Genomic DNA, 14,737 nt, shown 5'->3' with positions numbered 1-14,737 from the left:
TGAGTGTCGTGCCCACCTTGGAGTGTGCATGAGGTCACTGCATTCCACCTTGGAATGCTTTGGTAGGTTTGCCTACCCGTGTTGTAAGAATGTCAGCGAAGACTAGAGATAAACCAAGGCTTGCCTTTGTGGAGGTGTCAGTCTGCTCCATCCATGTACCATCTGCCTGCTGTAGGACACAGTACTGAATAAAGTGGACTTTGCGTCATCCTAGTGGCTCGGTTATCATTTCTTCAGACAATTGCCGACGAGTCGGGCAAGAATCCACCTGCTGCGTGGGGTGCAGAGGGCTCAGAGAGATCGCACCCCCACTGAGCCCACCACCCAGGGATCTCCCGTTCTGTCTTCTTCCCCCTAAAGACATTGGGAGCACCGGTCTCCGCAGGACCGTGCAAGCTGCCGCAATCTGAAGTTGGCACTGTGGAAGCAGCGGAGGGCATGCAGGCCGTTCTGTGCAGTGCAGATGCAGCAATGGGTCCAGAGGGAGGACGAGAGCAGACCAAGCCCCCATCTGGTAAGATTGTGTCTGGCCACAAAAGCAGGTGCCGGCGTGGACATGGAGTGCGCTAGCCCTTTTCACCGTCGGGACGCCGATGTTCTGTTGCCTATTCCAGGAGCTCTGTCCTTCACGGGTAGCCAGAGTGGACTGATGACGTCTGTGCCCAGAGTACCAACAGCAGCGCACAGAACAACGGGGGCGCTCAAGAGTGGTTGCCATAACATAAAAGGTGATCACGCGGGGGCAAAGAGAAACAGTGGGAGCTGTGAAGTGCTGCCAGTGACCCACCAGTGTGTCGACAAAAAAATATGCCCGCTAGTCACCTGAGCGATAGTGACAGCGCACAGGTGTGCAAACGCCAGAAGCTCCAAGATGTGTTTGACCCAGGTATACATCCGCAAACACCACATGAGCAGCCTGAGCCTGCCTTCATTAAGTACTATCACCAGGGCACGAGTTATGGATCAGAATAAGAGGAAGGGCAGTTGGCCCAAGGGTAGAAGATTTAGTTTTTCCCTGCTCCCAAAACGTCCCCTGTTCCAAAGAAGAGGGAAAACAGGCACCTCTGCAGGGCCGGTGTCTTATATGCGGCCGAATTCTCCCTTTAAAGGGAAGGGAGGACATCAGAGTGCTCCAAGAGCATGACCCAGAGCTCTTAGTAGTGTACAAATAGCTGATCAGGGACCTTTTGAGTAGTAAGTGTTTACCTTTATAGCCTGTAGTCATTTCCTGGATGTCGGATTCAAAGTAAGATGTTGTTGGGAATAATAGGGGTCTATAAATGTTAGTGTTTAGGATTTCCAGGTCAACAACTGGTACTGGAGTGAATGAAAATGTGTGTGTGTCCTTTTAGAGGAATTTCTCCTGGGGTACGATTGATGTGTGACACCCACTTGTTAAGTGGTGCAGTGTCACTGTTATCTACAGTGGGTATTTTAACATAGCCTGTATCTCGTGTCATTCCAGGGTGATGTTTACATACTACCATTCCCTCAGCAACACCATCTGTCATTAACAAATGTCATTTGCCAGTGAGAAGAGTTCTATCGTATGAATAAAGGGAATTGTATCTTTATGTTTTCCCTATTGTCAAGCAGTGGTAAGAACATATTTAGTAGAAATTATAGATATCCCGTCACATTAACTCTAGTAGGGAGATTCTCACATGTACTTCAACAGAGCAAAGAATTTAGTTGTCGATATCTTGCATGAGTACAAGGTACGTCGTTACTACATTTTCTTTTCTCTTTACCAATGCATGTACGTTTAGATAAGAATGCATGAAGGCAGTTTGAGATAATAGCCTATGATGGGGTTTTTTTCCGTCTGCATAAAAGGTCCTAGGGATGCCATTTTTAGACCATGTGGGGGCTATATAACAAAAGATTGGTATCCTTTGCAACGCCACAGGAGCAATGAGTTTGCCACAGGAGGTTTGTTGAAGTTGAGGAACTGCACTGCTGTGTAGTGCATTTTGGTAGAATCTTCTTACCACTTGTAGTAGGAACTGTGTAGTATTACTAATACGACTGTTAGTTTATATTCAGTTGTAGCAGGACTGACCGGAAGGTATCGGTGGGTTTGATACTCTTATTAGGAGTAGGTCTGCACTTGGCAGCCTGAGTGCCAAGGCATGGTAGTGGCAGTCCCAGACAGGATGTAATATTTGGTTTGAGAGTTTAGGGTGGTTACCTTGTGCTTTTATGATATGGAGACTTATTTCTCCAGTCGGGTTTATTACAGATGTTGAGGGTATTAAGTTGTACATATGTCTTGTGTCCCGTTGTACGAGTTTAAATGGTGTCCCAGTTTACTAGCTTGTATTCCCCCCCCCCCCCCCCCCCATCTGCAGGGCCCACAGATGTGATTCAATTGTGAAGTGTCATGTCTTGTGTGCACGTGTCCTTGTTTACACAGTTTCACATTATCTTAAGTGCGCTGTCTCGTCAGTCTCTTCGTGGTGCGGAGGAGGAGAGGCTGTGCTAGAGTACAGTACAGAACTGCATGCACCAAGGTACAGTAATGAATTGTATTTTACTGTGCACATGTACAGTATATGGTTGAGCATGCTAGAAGAATGTACAGTATTGATGGGAATTTACCGCATGTAGATATGCAAAGTGATACTGTAGAATTTTTAGAAAACTATACTAAGTGATATCACTTAGTGCAAAATAAGAGATTTACCACGTGTAGTTATGCTATGTAACAGTATAGGGTTTTAGAAATATGCTCCTGTTTTACAATTTGTTAAGGCATATTTCTTTTAAAGGATGACCTTGTTGCATCTTCCCTCCCTCAATTGTGTGGTTAAGGGGGAAGGTGTGTTGTGGGCACTGGAGAGTAGTGCCCACCTATGAGTGTGAGTGAAGTCACTGCATTGGACCTCAAAATACTTTGGTAGGTTTGCCTACCAGTGTTCTAAGAAAGTCAGTTAAGACTAAAATTAACTAGCTAAGGCTAGCCTGGGTGGTAGTGCCGGTCTGCTCCATCTATCTACCATCAAACTAAAATCTGACACAACAAAATGCGTATTTATTTGTCTCCCTCCCCATGCCTTAAAGTGTTTATTGAAAGCCTTGCACAATCACCATTTAGGATTCAATGGGTTTCTGTCACATGGTCCGACTAATAAATTGAGTTAGTCATAAATGTATTATGTGGAGTATGCCATAATTGACGATGGAGGAAGATCACGTGTCAAAAGGGTTGTACTTTGTGAATGAATCCAATGAGGTTTTTGGAGCTGGGGGGGGGGGGAATTAAATTACTTTGTATAAGATTTAGCCAATGGAAGGATGGTGGAGGACTTTGTAACAAAATATTTTTGATATGTAAATGGTCTAACAGGGTTTATAAACTGTAAGTTTGTCATTATTCGGAGTGACCATCGTTAGTTTTCAGCTCCAAAGAACCGACTAGCGCCTCCCGATAGTTAGCATGCAATAAACTTACTTTTCTGACCAAGTGCGTCCAGTCAGTCAGAAGCTGGGGTAAGTGCTGAGAGATGCCACTCTCATGGGACATTGACCTAGTGCAGTAACGATGAGGCAAGTACAAGGCCCAGAGGCAAGTGTGAGAGGACTGGCGAGGGTGCCAGGGACCTGTGAGACACTGAGGAACACCAGGCGGCCAGTCGGCAGGCTGCGTGGAGAAAGGAGGGAGAGAGGGATAGAGCGGAGAGAAAGAGTAACAGGGTAGAGGGAGAGAGAAGGAAGCAGAGAAGAGGAATGTCGTAAGGAGTTTCCAGAACTTAAGGAGATCGGGCTCAAGATGGAGTGCGGCAGGGAGGCCAGATGGAGACCCCTGCAGAGGATAAAGATCTCCCTCCAAATCTCTGCTTGGAGAACCGGCTCACTCGCAGAAGGTTGCAGGTAGATGAGCGGAGGGCTCGGGAAGGACAGTATTTAGGTAGGCAATGTTGCAGATAGGTAGGTCCAAAACCCCAGAAAGCCTTGTGGACAATGCAGAGGGTCTTGAACTTCATCCTTGCAGCCACAGGGAGTCAGTGGAGGGATTTCAGCGCCAGATGGATGCAGTTCCTGGGCTTGAGGCCAAGGATAAGTCTTGCGGTTCTGTTCTGGATGAGATGCAGAGGGCGCAGAGCAGAGGCAGGGAGGTTGAGAAAGAGGTTGTGGCAGTAGTCCAGCCTTGAGAGAACCAAGGCTCTGGAGGCAGTGAGCCACTGGGGGAAGGTGAAAAAAAGGAAGTGTAGCTGGTAGTTGGACTTTAGAATGTGTGAAATGTGAGTGGAGAAGGAGAGAGTGGAGTCGATGATGAACCCAATGTTTTTTTGCCTCGAATGTGGGTGCGGGCGCACAGCCAAGGGAGGCCGGCCAGAGTGAGTGGGAAAGAGGGAGCAGGAGTCCCAATGCGAAAGATCTCAGTCTTACTGGCGTTGAGGCAGACGTCGTTTAGAGCACAATTGCAGACAGTCAGATATGGACGAGGTAGAAGAGGTGGCTGAAGGAGAGTTGCTTGCCATCCGCATAACATGAAGTTAGCGATGAAAGCGGAAATCACACATGCAAGGGCAGCCATGTAGGGGCATAGATTAGAACCCTGGGGAACGCCACAGGTTGAAATAGTGGTAGTAGAGCGAAAGGACCCAAGTTCCACCTGGGATAGGCAGTTGGAAAGGAAATAGGTTAACCACATCAGAGCCTGACCTGTGATTCCCAGGGTCAGGATGGTGTGGTTTACTGTGTAAAAGGCAGAGGAAAGGTCAAGAGGAATGAGGACAGAGGGAGAAACAGGTCTTCACAAGTGTTCAGAAGAGCAGTTTCCGTGCCTCTGGGTGCTCTAAAGTCAGACTGATGGTCGTGGAAGCAACCAGCAGTTTCAGTGTGTAGGGTGAGCTGAGAGATAGCCAGCTTCTCCAGCAGTTTGCCCAGGAAAGGGGTGATAGAGATATGGCAGTAGTTTGCCAGAACGGAGGGGCCGACAGAGGGTTTAAGTAGAGGGTGCACAAGTGAGTGCTTAAGAGAAGTTGGGAAAACTCCAGTGGCAAAAGCGAGATTGCAGAGATCAGCCAAGGCTGGAGCGAGAGAGTCCATTTATTTTGTCCTTAATGGTTTTGGAGGAGCAGAGGGCCAGCTGTTTGGATGAAGCCTTCATAGACCGGACTTGTCTGGCAAACTCATCAGGTGTGACGGGAGTGAGGGAAGAGAGGAGAAGTGTAGGAGGGGCCAAGGGAGGCTCCAGAGGTGTTGGTGAATGAGGTGGTGTGGAGGAGAGAGAGGAAAGTAGGTCTTGGCTTTTTGCAGTGAAGTGTGCAGCCAGGGCAGGGAAAAGGTCCTGGGTGGGTGTGACAGAAGAGGAGGCTGCTGCAGGATTGGCAAGTTCCTTATAGACTTTGAAAAGTTTGGCCGTGTTTGATGCAGCGGAGATGCAGGCTTGAATAAAGACCCTTTTCTTGGTGTGGATGCAGAGTCGATATTGCCTTTGAAGGAGACAGCAGGCCAGTTTAGGGTGCGCCCAACGAATTCAATTTCTGCTCAGCTGCCCTACACTTGCGTTTAAGGGCAGCCAGATCGGAGTCATACCAAGAGTTGCACTTTTTGGAAGGCTTCAGTCGAACCCTCATGACAGGGGCAAGAGTATCAAGGGTGTTCGAGATTGAAGTTAGCAAGGGCTGTGTCAGAGTAGGAGGCGTAGAGTAGGTGGAGGCAAAGGCAGCCACAGTCACTCTTTTCATGGGTCTGGGGACTTTGAGACAGAGTGGCCACGCCGGGTGTGCCGATGCAAGAAGAGAGGAGAGCTTCAAGTGTGATGAGAGAAGAGTGGTCTGTCCAAGTGAGAGGTATAGAGAGAGGGATGTCAGTAGAGATGAAAGCATCCAAAGTGTGGCCCACTGTGTGCATGGAGCCAGAGGGTAACAGAGAGGGAGAGAGAATCACATAGGTTGCGGAAATGTCCCAAGGAGTCAGGAGAGAGGAGATCGCCCAGCAGGAGGAGTTGAGGAGGAGAAAAGTAGAGAGGAGGCCAGGTCAGCCCATTCCGGGAGGAAGAAGGTGGACTGTCCTGGTGGCCGAAAGAAGGTGGCCATAAGGGGAGAGGATTTAGAAGAGCGAGAGCCTGCAGACTAGGCACTCGAAGGAGGAACTAGGCCTGAGTAGGGATGATGACACACGTATCCATTCTGGGAAGATCAGGACCACTCCCCCTCCTGTCCCCTTGGGCCTGCGCACAGAGAGGATCTTGTATCCTTCAGGGAGGAGTGTGTCAAAGCTTGTGACAGACCTGTCCTTGAACCAGGTCTCTGTGGTGGCGAGCACATCAAGATTCATGAGTTCAAGGAGGTTTCAGATGTCAGACGAGTGTTGGCAGCAGAGCGAGAGTGAAGCAAGGCAATATGGAGCACCTTGCCATCTTTGAAGGTCTTCCGTGGGGGAGCGCAGCGGATGGTGGTCTCTCCCCGCGTCCCCCTCCCCCGAGGGTGGCAGAAGAGCCAAAGGGATAGTGGAGGGTGGTGGAGGAGCCAAGGCGAAAAGGGAGCCACGACAGTGAGGAAAGGCGAGGGAGTCTGTGCAGAGGAGGAGGAAGGCACAGCAGGCAAGGGAGCCTGTGCAGAGGAGGAGGAAGAAGGTCCGGTAGGCAAGGGAGCCTGTCCATGGGGAGAGGTAAGGTTTGAGAGGCAAGGTAGGAGCCTGTCAGAGCCGAAGGTTGGGTTGAGGACCCTAAACCATGATGGTTCCATTCCGACAGACATTAATGATGACCCAGGAAATGGCGAATAGGTCAAGGAGGACCTCCCAGCGGGTGCCACCGTTAATGGGAGAAGAGGCAATAGGAGAGAGAGAAAGGCGACCATGTGGAGAGTCCACAAGTTGGGTGAGGGAACGACAAAGAGGATTGTCTGTGAGAGTCAATCTGGCAGAGGCCAATTCATAGGTGTCTGCAATAGGAAGGTCTGGGTTGGAGCCCCCCCATGTCCTTCTTAAGTTTCTTCCAGCCAAATTTAGCGATAGGAGAGGGATAGAAAATGGAGAAGCAGTTAGAGAAGAGGGATAGATGGCAACATAGCTAGCTGCAGTAGCGAGGAGGACACTTACCAAGCCGATGTACTGAGGCACAAGTGGCGGGGGCACAGGGGGCGGGGACAGTGGATAGGGGGAGGCACAGAGGACAAGGTAGGACGTTAATGCAGAATGCACTCACAGCAAACGCTATGTTAACAGACGTGCACCCAGCAAAAAGCAAAATGGTAACAGCAACCTCCAACTAACGCGGGGTAGTTGGAGGTTCCTACTGATTAAGTCCCTCCCTTTTATGAGTGATTGAGTTTCCCACCAGACTCTTCCCAACTTCCAACCAACGGTTAGATCCTTTGTGCTGCTAGCAGGTACCATAATTAAGCATCCCCCCCATCACTCATACCATCTGGTACTTCTGCCTAGGTATTCGCACACAGCCCTGCAGATAAGGGGTGTATTGGCCACGTTTACTCCCTGAAAATAGGCAAAAACTCCCCAAAAATAAAAAATAAAAATGGGGAATTGGCACACAGGAGGGTATGTATGCTCCTCCAGGGATGCGTTTGGGCTAGTAGTGCATTTAGTTCCCCAGGAAGACACTACTAGAATTACAGAAGAGGTCAAATGTATCTTTTATTGTGCATACATAACTTGGTGCAACAAGTATTTCTCACAAAACATTTGTCTTTTACAGTTGCACATACTACTCCCATTGGGAGTGGGACTATTTTTTTACTCCCTAAAAAATCATTTTACTCCCAGCTTTCAAAAATAGGGAGTAAAATGCTACTACTTTACTTTGCACACAGAGATGCCTAGTCTCACCTCGCACCCGCTGCCCCACGCAGTAGCAACTAGAACCGAAGGACTTTAGATATCAGGCTTGTACTGACACTAGGTTCTCTCCGAGAGCTACCGAGTGGTTCTCTCTGCATGCTGGCACTGTACAAAACACCTTACTAAAACAAAATCATGTTTACACCTTTTTATACTAGACCACCAATGCATTTGACAATGCAATTGTACATCAGGCATATAGAAGGAATGCGTGTATAGTACAAATCAATACTCTCTTGAAGTTCATAAGAAAGGTGAAGTAACAGTCTTGCGTGCATTTCCTCTTCGAATCAGCATCACCCGCCAAATCTTCGCGTTTACTTTTGACTTATCCTTCAATTTGGAACCTTACTGCAAACTTGTCCAACTCTTTCGGAATAAAGCTCTCCATTTTGAGAAAATAAAAACCTTTTCCAAATTCAGAAGTATTTCATGAAGTCACCCAAGCAGTACTCCTATCTAGGCTGGACTACAGGACCAGGTTCTTCCCTTTATTGCACATTTACTTTCAGGGTTGACATCGCATCACTGTTACTGCTGTTTCAGTACCACCAACCTAGCTCTAGAGAAACACAGCGCCGTCAGGTCATAGGCCAAAACACTTGTAGCAAGAATTTAACAAGTCACTGAGTAGATAGATAATGGTTAATACACAGGTGGGGCTCCCCCTTAAGTACTGAATTCACTTCAATCCGCTTTTATGGGCGCCAAACTATCACCCTCCAGATGTTCTGGCCTACAAACTACCATGATCGCTCAGCACCGACTATGCTGGCTAGGGCGGATAGGAATTGTGGGTCAAAACATCCGAAGGCTGTCAGGTTGGGATTACTTTGCCATCAATCAATGGAAGTCCAATAACCAGGTGTCATGAGGCACGTAGTGCTACTTTGCAGTTAAATCACTGCGTGTTCAAAGGTGCCTAATCGATAGCCACAAAGTTCCCTGCTGCAGCTCCCACCCCTTCCAATTCTTATTCCATGAAATCTATTGGATTCCATTCATCTTTAAAAAAGCTCCATTCATGAAGCTTCCCGTGTTGTTCCGTTTTAGATCTTGAGGCTCCGTTGATCACCTTCTGATTTTTCCTCTTGGTTTCTTCATATTTTAGTTACTGTATCATAAGGATATGCTTTAAATGATTGCTCCAGTTGTGTTTTCTACTTTCACTTACTCAATACGCTCCCGTACATCAGGCCCACGGAAGAACACGCCAACATTCAAATGCCAAAAATGTGTGAAGGAACAATCACTTTAGGGTGATAATCACACCGGTTACCTGCACCAGCTGGCCACAAAGCTGAGGCTTGGGCTGGGCTCCCTCCACCACTCTACAGGTGGCTCTCCTTGCTGAAAATGATAGTGCTTCCCAAATTATTATTATATTTCTCCAACGTTCCCATATGGTCGGGGAGGGATTTCTTTATGCGATTGACTTCATTAGCGCTGGAGCTCCTTTGGGGGGCCGGGGCAGCTAGGACCAGCTGGAAGAAACTTTTAGAAACATTGGAGCGTGGGGCAGAGGAGGTGGAGGTGGGGGGCTGGCTGCTCTGGGGGGATGGCTGCTCTGGACTTTAAGTTATACTGCCTTGTCCCGCAGGTACAATTTGCAGGGTGGGTATTGGTACTCCCCTTCGTTAAAAGTAGTTCAGCTGACACTATTGGTAATATTAAGCACAGATAAGTGGATTTCTGGTCCTTTGATTCCGCGCGCACGATGAAGGATATTTTGACGATTGGTCTCATAACCGTATATAAACAGAGGTCCCACTGTGGAATTTTCCAGGCTTCCCCCTACTTATGATGCTGAAATATGGTGATCCTGGGATGCGGAAGGGCAACTGGTGCTTGGCGACTTATTCCCTGAAGGGCGGTTTGTGAAATTAGATGAATTCAAGAACTTTATAAAAGATACAACAATACTATCGTATTAGGGAAGCCACCAGACACGCTCACCTTACATTGTTCATCAGTCAGGCCTGTCTTATGTCGATTTTATGTCGGTCTGTTGTGTTTAAAATAAAGTGTTAAAATAAATTGCAAATGAAAAAGGGAAATCAACTATTTAAAATTACTACAGCGAAGATTTAAATATTGTGCTGTGCAGGTTCGCCATTATAGCTTTCAGAATTATTCCACAAGACAGGACAATATGGCGAGCAGGTCAATCCAGTTGGTGTAGGCCAGCTTTTCTTTCAATTGAGCTTTGTGATGAAGGTGAGGAGGTGAAGAATCTGTACGTAGGGGACTCTAAGGAACAATCTTCTGTGACCCTGTGTTTAGGGTTTGTCAGAAATCAACTTGACTCTCCTAGTGGAAAACGTAGCTCAGGAGCCAAGTTTACCAATCTCAGGAGAAGGGCAGTATAGTACACACATTGTGACAGAAAGGGAATAGTCACACTATAGATGACTCAAAATATAGCTAGATCTGGTTTGTTTGTGAAAAGAAAAGGTAAAGCGATCTTCGTGTAAAGGATAGGGCAGGGACGTCATTTAGGACTCCCTTGCTACCCCTAAAAAAACAATTTTAAAATAATGTTTTATTCTTTTCTTTACAAAAATTAAACGAAGGCTCCTGGGCTGTGGCCAGCAGCATATGGCTCTTTGTTTCTGGAGTGGCTGGATTTTTTATAGCTGCAGCTGGTAAGATAGCTCAGTGGGTTGAGCGATCAGTGTTGCAATGTGTGTGTGAACTGCAATGTGTGTGTGAACTGCAGGTTCGACTCCCGGCAAGGTCAACTCAGCCTTTCATCCTGCTGAGGATGATAAATTGGTGCGATATATCTTTGTTCTATATGAAGCGCTACATAATAACACATCATTATCGTTTGGCCTTGGACGTCTGCTTGCATCGACAGTAATTTGATTAAATGGGCCTATACGCGCTGATATTAATGAGACATATGGTGATGCATTCTTGTATAAATGTATATCACTTTACAGTGATATCGTAACCATATTTTTCGAAGGTACTTAGAAACAATGCTATGCAATGCCCCTTCCTGGTTTGTCATGGGATGCAAGGTCGGGTTCCATCGCTTCCTGTGATGTCACTTCAGGGTGGATCACATTCTGTGATGTCAGAGGTCAAGGGTCGTGTGATGTCACTTCTGCTACATCTGGCATTTTGCTGACATGACGTCCCTGTGATAGGGTCTGATACACGTGACTGCTAAGTTTCAGACACCAAGGTCAAATGGGGTCTCCAGGCACCACGGATGCTAAGTTAAGGATATGGTGTCCCAAAGTCCATCTTTGTTCTAAAGGCAGCCAACCTCTCGAACAATGGAGCCTTGTAAAGACAATAAAAAAATGCTTAGAGTGATAGAACATGTCAAATAGTTCTGAAGTCAAAAGGTGCCTGCTTTCAAAGAGCCTCAACGTAAGCAAAAAAGTTTCTTGTGGAGAAACGGAAGCTCCCACGTTACTAGGGATATTGACGAGTCAGAGCACATAGGCGGTCCGACGTAGATTTAAACCACACCCACATTTTGGGCAATTTAGTATTGAGCGATATAGGCAACGCTCGAAGGAAATGATCAGCTGCCTTTGTAGACATATTCATTTTCATCGGATCATATCGGCGACCTATTTAGAGAGACCCCTGTCTGAGACTATGCAAAGCCCCACCCTACCAGAACCTTGACAGTCATAAGGAGGCAAGTCAGGGTTGCAAGCTACTGGCCAGTCATAAAAAAAAAGTCATGCGCCACCGCAATTCTATACATATACAAGCACACCATTACTTACTAGCCAATAGTCGAATATCACTAGCCAATGGCTAGTGCAGATGCTTTAGATTACTTTGTTGCGGTCTGTCTCTGGAACGCTCAATAAGGGATACCATTAAAACATTCTCCTGCGCACATGGGATATATCGCAGGTTAAGCAGCTGCACCCATTATCCAAGCGGCCTGCTATCTACTCACTACAGTTCTTTCACTGAATAGTATGAAGATATTGCAGTACTCACAAAGAGCCACGAGTCCTTGGACCTCCCCACTTGCCACGCACTGAGAATCCGTGGGCTACCTGAAGGGACTCATGAAGTGTAAACCTTGGTACAAAGCAATGGCTTGATAAGAACGAGAATAATAAATATACAATTGGGGTTACTACAAGGGTCTTGGTGAGGTACTGTCTGACAAATGCGGGTTACAGTTCTTTCCTGAAGTGTAGGATGGAGAAAGCATGACTGGGGCAGCTTAGCTGGTTGTTCCAAATTATGGGTTTGCAGCAAGAGAAGTCATGCTTTCGATTTTTTGTTTACTGCAGTTCTCTAGACTGCAGGTTGCTTTGGTTGATGCACAGGAATCTTGGTAGTCAGTTAACTGGCCACAATACATTTTAGGTGAATTGCAAGCTTGGAAGGGTAGCTCTCTAGAGCGTGGACATGTGCTTGGATGAAATGACACTCTTTGCTGGAGACCCATGCAACATACTGTACTCAGCAGAAATGAGACCACTGCATCTTTAGCATGGAAGATCTAATCACAGTTAGGGAGAATTCTCATTTCAGTGCTAATTCCCGTCAACCATAGAGACCCCCTTCAGTGCAGTGTCACAGAGAAGTCCTTGGGATTTCTCAGAAGGTTTAAATAGCTTCACTTGGATGAACTACTGTTCCCAAGAGTAGTAAAGTGAAATGGACTTTACTTTCCTTTTTCCTATGTAGGTCCAGCACACCCCATCTTATGTGGAGTGCTGGGTGCTTACTTAGTAACCCCTTTTCCTACTTTCTCTTGTAAAATTGTTTATGTTACCCTCACTACATTTAATGGCTGGTGGCAGTGGTTTAATTTTCCTACCATTGTGCATTATTAACCGCAGGCTGAATCCTCTGCTGCAGTATAGCACCCATCGGTGACCATTGTGTTAAAATAGCCCTGGTCTTCTTTTTTCACCATTTCTTGTTTGTGAGGTCTTTTTGGGGTTTTAATCTGTGCGCCAACCCAGGTTTAACCCTTTTGTTCATTTAGCCTTTGGCAGGTTTCAGTACACAAACCAGCCTCTGGCTCCACTGTGTCTGGCAGGGTAGGAAGTGAGGGAGGTGCCCAAAACTCCCTGTCCTCAGACTCCTTGGTTATCTGAATGCACCCAGTGCCGATTGGCTGGCTGGTTGTCCTTGCAGGACAGCCACCCTGCTGTTTGAGCGACAGCTAGACTGTGCATTGATGGGAGAAACCTGCATAAACAGGCCAGGTTTCTTGGACTGAAGGCAGAGTCAACCAAAACATCCGACGAAGGAATCGTAAAGAGAAGCTTGCTGCATCCTCCTGGACCGTTGAACTGCCCGGTGAAGCCCTGCTGCTGTGCTGAAGCAGCAATTCTGAATCGACTACAGAAGCCCCGGAACGGACAACTTCTTCCCATGGGTTGGTGGGACCAAATGGCTGTACTTCTTTGCTGCTGCTGGAACAGAGTACCAGGGGTGGAGAAATCTGTAGTCGAGTGCATCATCTTTAAGACGGACCCAAGCTCCAGGAAGTTCCTGAGGACCCTCCTGAAGCAGGGTGACCAAAGCTTGAGTCACCTCACCAGAGTGCTGGACTCAGGAGTGAAGAAGTGTCCAAGATCTGCGGTGGTGCCATTTGCTAGTAGCTGAAACCGCGAAGTGCCGCTGGATTTAAAAGAGCCCATAGCTGCTCCCAACCTGCGAACTGCAGTGGAGGAGTCTTCCTCCCTCTTGTGCCCACGACTGCGGTCCATGAAACCAGAATCTGCATCCCTGTAACCAGAACAGAAGCCAGCTGGATCCTCCTCTTCAAACCTAAGGTACTGTGCTGACTAAGGGGTACTCGCCTCTTTTGTCTGTAGCTTGCATTATCTCACTTGAGACTTGCAGTAACTGCTTTTTGCAGAGCCGATCTCAGCTCCACCCATCACAAGCCTAACAGCTTGTGGAGTAACAGTGATTTTCTACAAACTCTCTAACTTTGTGCAATACTTTTGTGCTATCTCTAAAGAAGTGCCTCAGCTCCATAAACATTGTTCAAACTGACTTTGGCTATCCTGGCTCCCTGCAGACTCTTCTAACCCATTGACCTTGGTTCCTACTGTCCCTCATAGGGGTACATTGTATTGCTGGGAAAAGTTTAATCTAGACTTAATTGGGGGATTTAAAAGTGCTCACATGCTCCGAGAACCTGTTAACCTTTTTCCTTGCATTAACCTCAGAATTCTACCAAGTACAAAAGTGATATATAAATGCCATTACTGTCCTAGTTAGTGAAGTCACCTTAGGGTGTAGGAAGTGTGTACGAGCATCTCTAAAGATCATCTACTTGCTTGACTTTATTCTGAGAAAGTATTTTGAAGTGTATTTTTATTGTTGAACATATTTAAAACTGACCGTTAAATACATGTTTTAGAATACCTTGAGTGCAAGTGTTATCTGGATACTCAGCTACCCCTCTTGAGATACGTCTGGATGCTCATTCACTCTACCAATAGGTGGGTCACCAATACCAAGAGGAGGACAAGGCAGGTGTAGACTCCCACATGGTTACTAAATCAATTCTTGCCTAACAATCACCAATCATACACACACCTTCTACAGGTGTGTAAGCATTGCATCCTGCATCTGTGCTCATCCCCAACAGGACAATCGCATAAGCCAAAGGAATTGGGGGATAAGAGATGAGTCCATTTATTCTCACATCTACTAGCACAGAATTGGACAACAGGCATTTAAGAACAGACAGAACACAATACTTTACCTCATCTGATAATGAGACGCTACTCGTTCGCGGTGCTGATAATCGCTGCCATCAGTTCCAGTCGCCCGAGGGCCTGCGCGGGACGCCATAACCTACGACAGGACTAGAATAATAAAGGCTATGAGAAAACTGCATGAACAGAGGAAAAGCGCATTATAAGGAAATGCTACAGCCAATAACAGCCGCATGTCAACACAACAGCGC

At 46.9% G+C, this 14,737-nt stretch overlaps 1 protein-coding gene across 1 annotated transcript in view; it reads right to left on the bottom strand.

The window, feature by feature from the left end:
- The window catches only part of JAGN1 (jagunal homolog 1), a 79,233-nt gene that overhangs the window by 38,201 nt on the left and 26,295 nt on the right, over positions 1-14,737 (bottom strand). The window contains exon 2 of the mRNA XM_069643261.1: positions 14,534-14,636. Coding sequence (XP_069499362.1) covers positions 14,534-14,622 — 89 coding nt within the window. The 5' untranslated portion in view covers positions 14,623-14,636. The remainder of the gene's footprint in view (positions 1-14,533; positions 14,637-14,737) is intronic.

The sequence above is a fragment of the Ambystoma mexicanum genome, chromosome 2p (assembly GCF_040938575.1).
Source record: "Ambystoma mexicanum isolate Mex_15411 chromosome 2p, UKY_AmexF1_1, whole genome shotgun sequence".
In the NCBI taxonomy this organism is placed as follows: Eukaryota; Metazoa; Chordata; class Amphibia; order Caudata; family Ambystomatidae; genus Ambystoma; species Ambystoma mexicanum.
The sequence above is the reverse complement of the archived record's forward strand: the minus strand, read 5'-3'. Positions and strand labels throughout refer to the sequence as shown.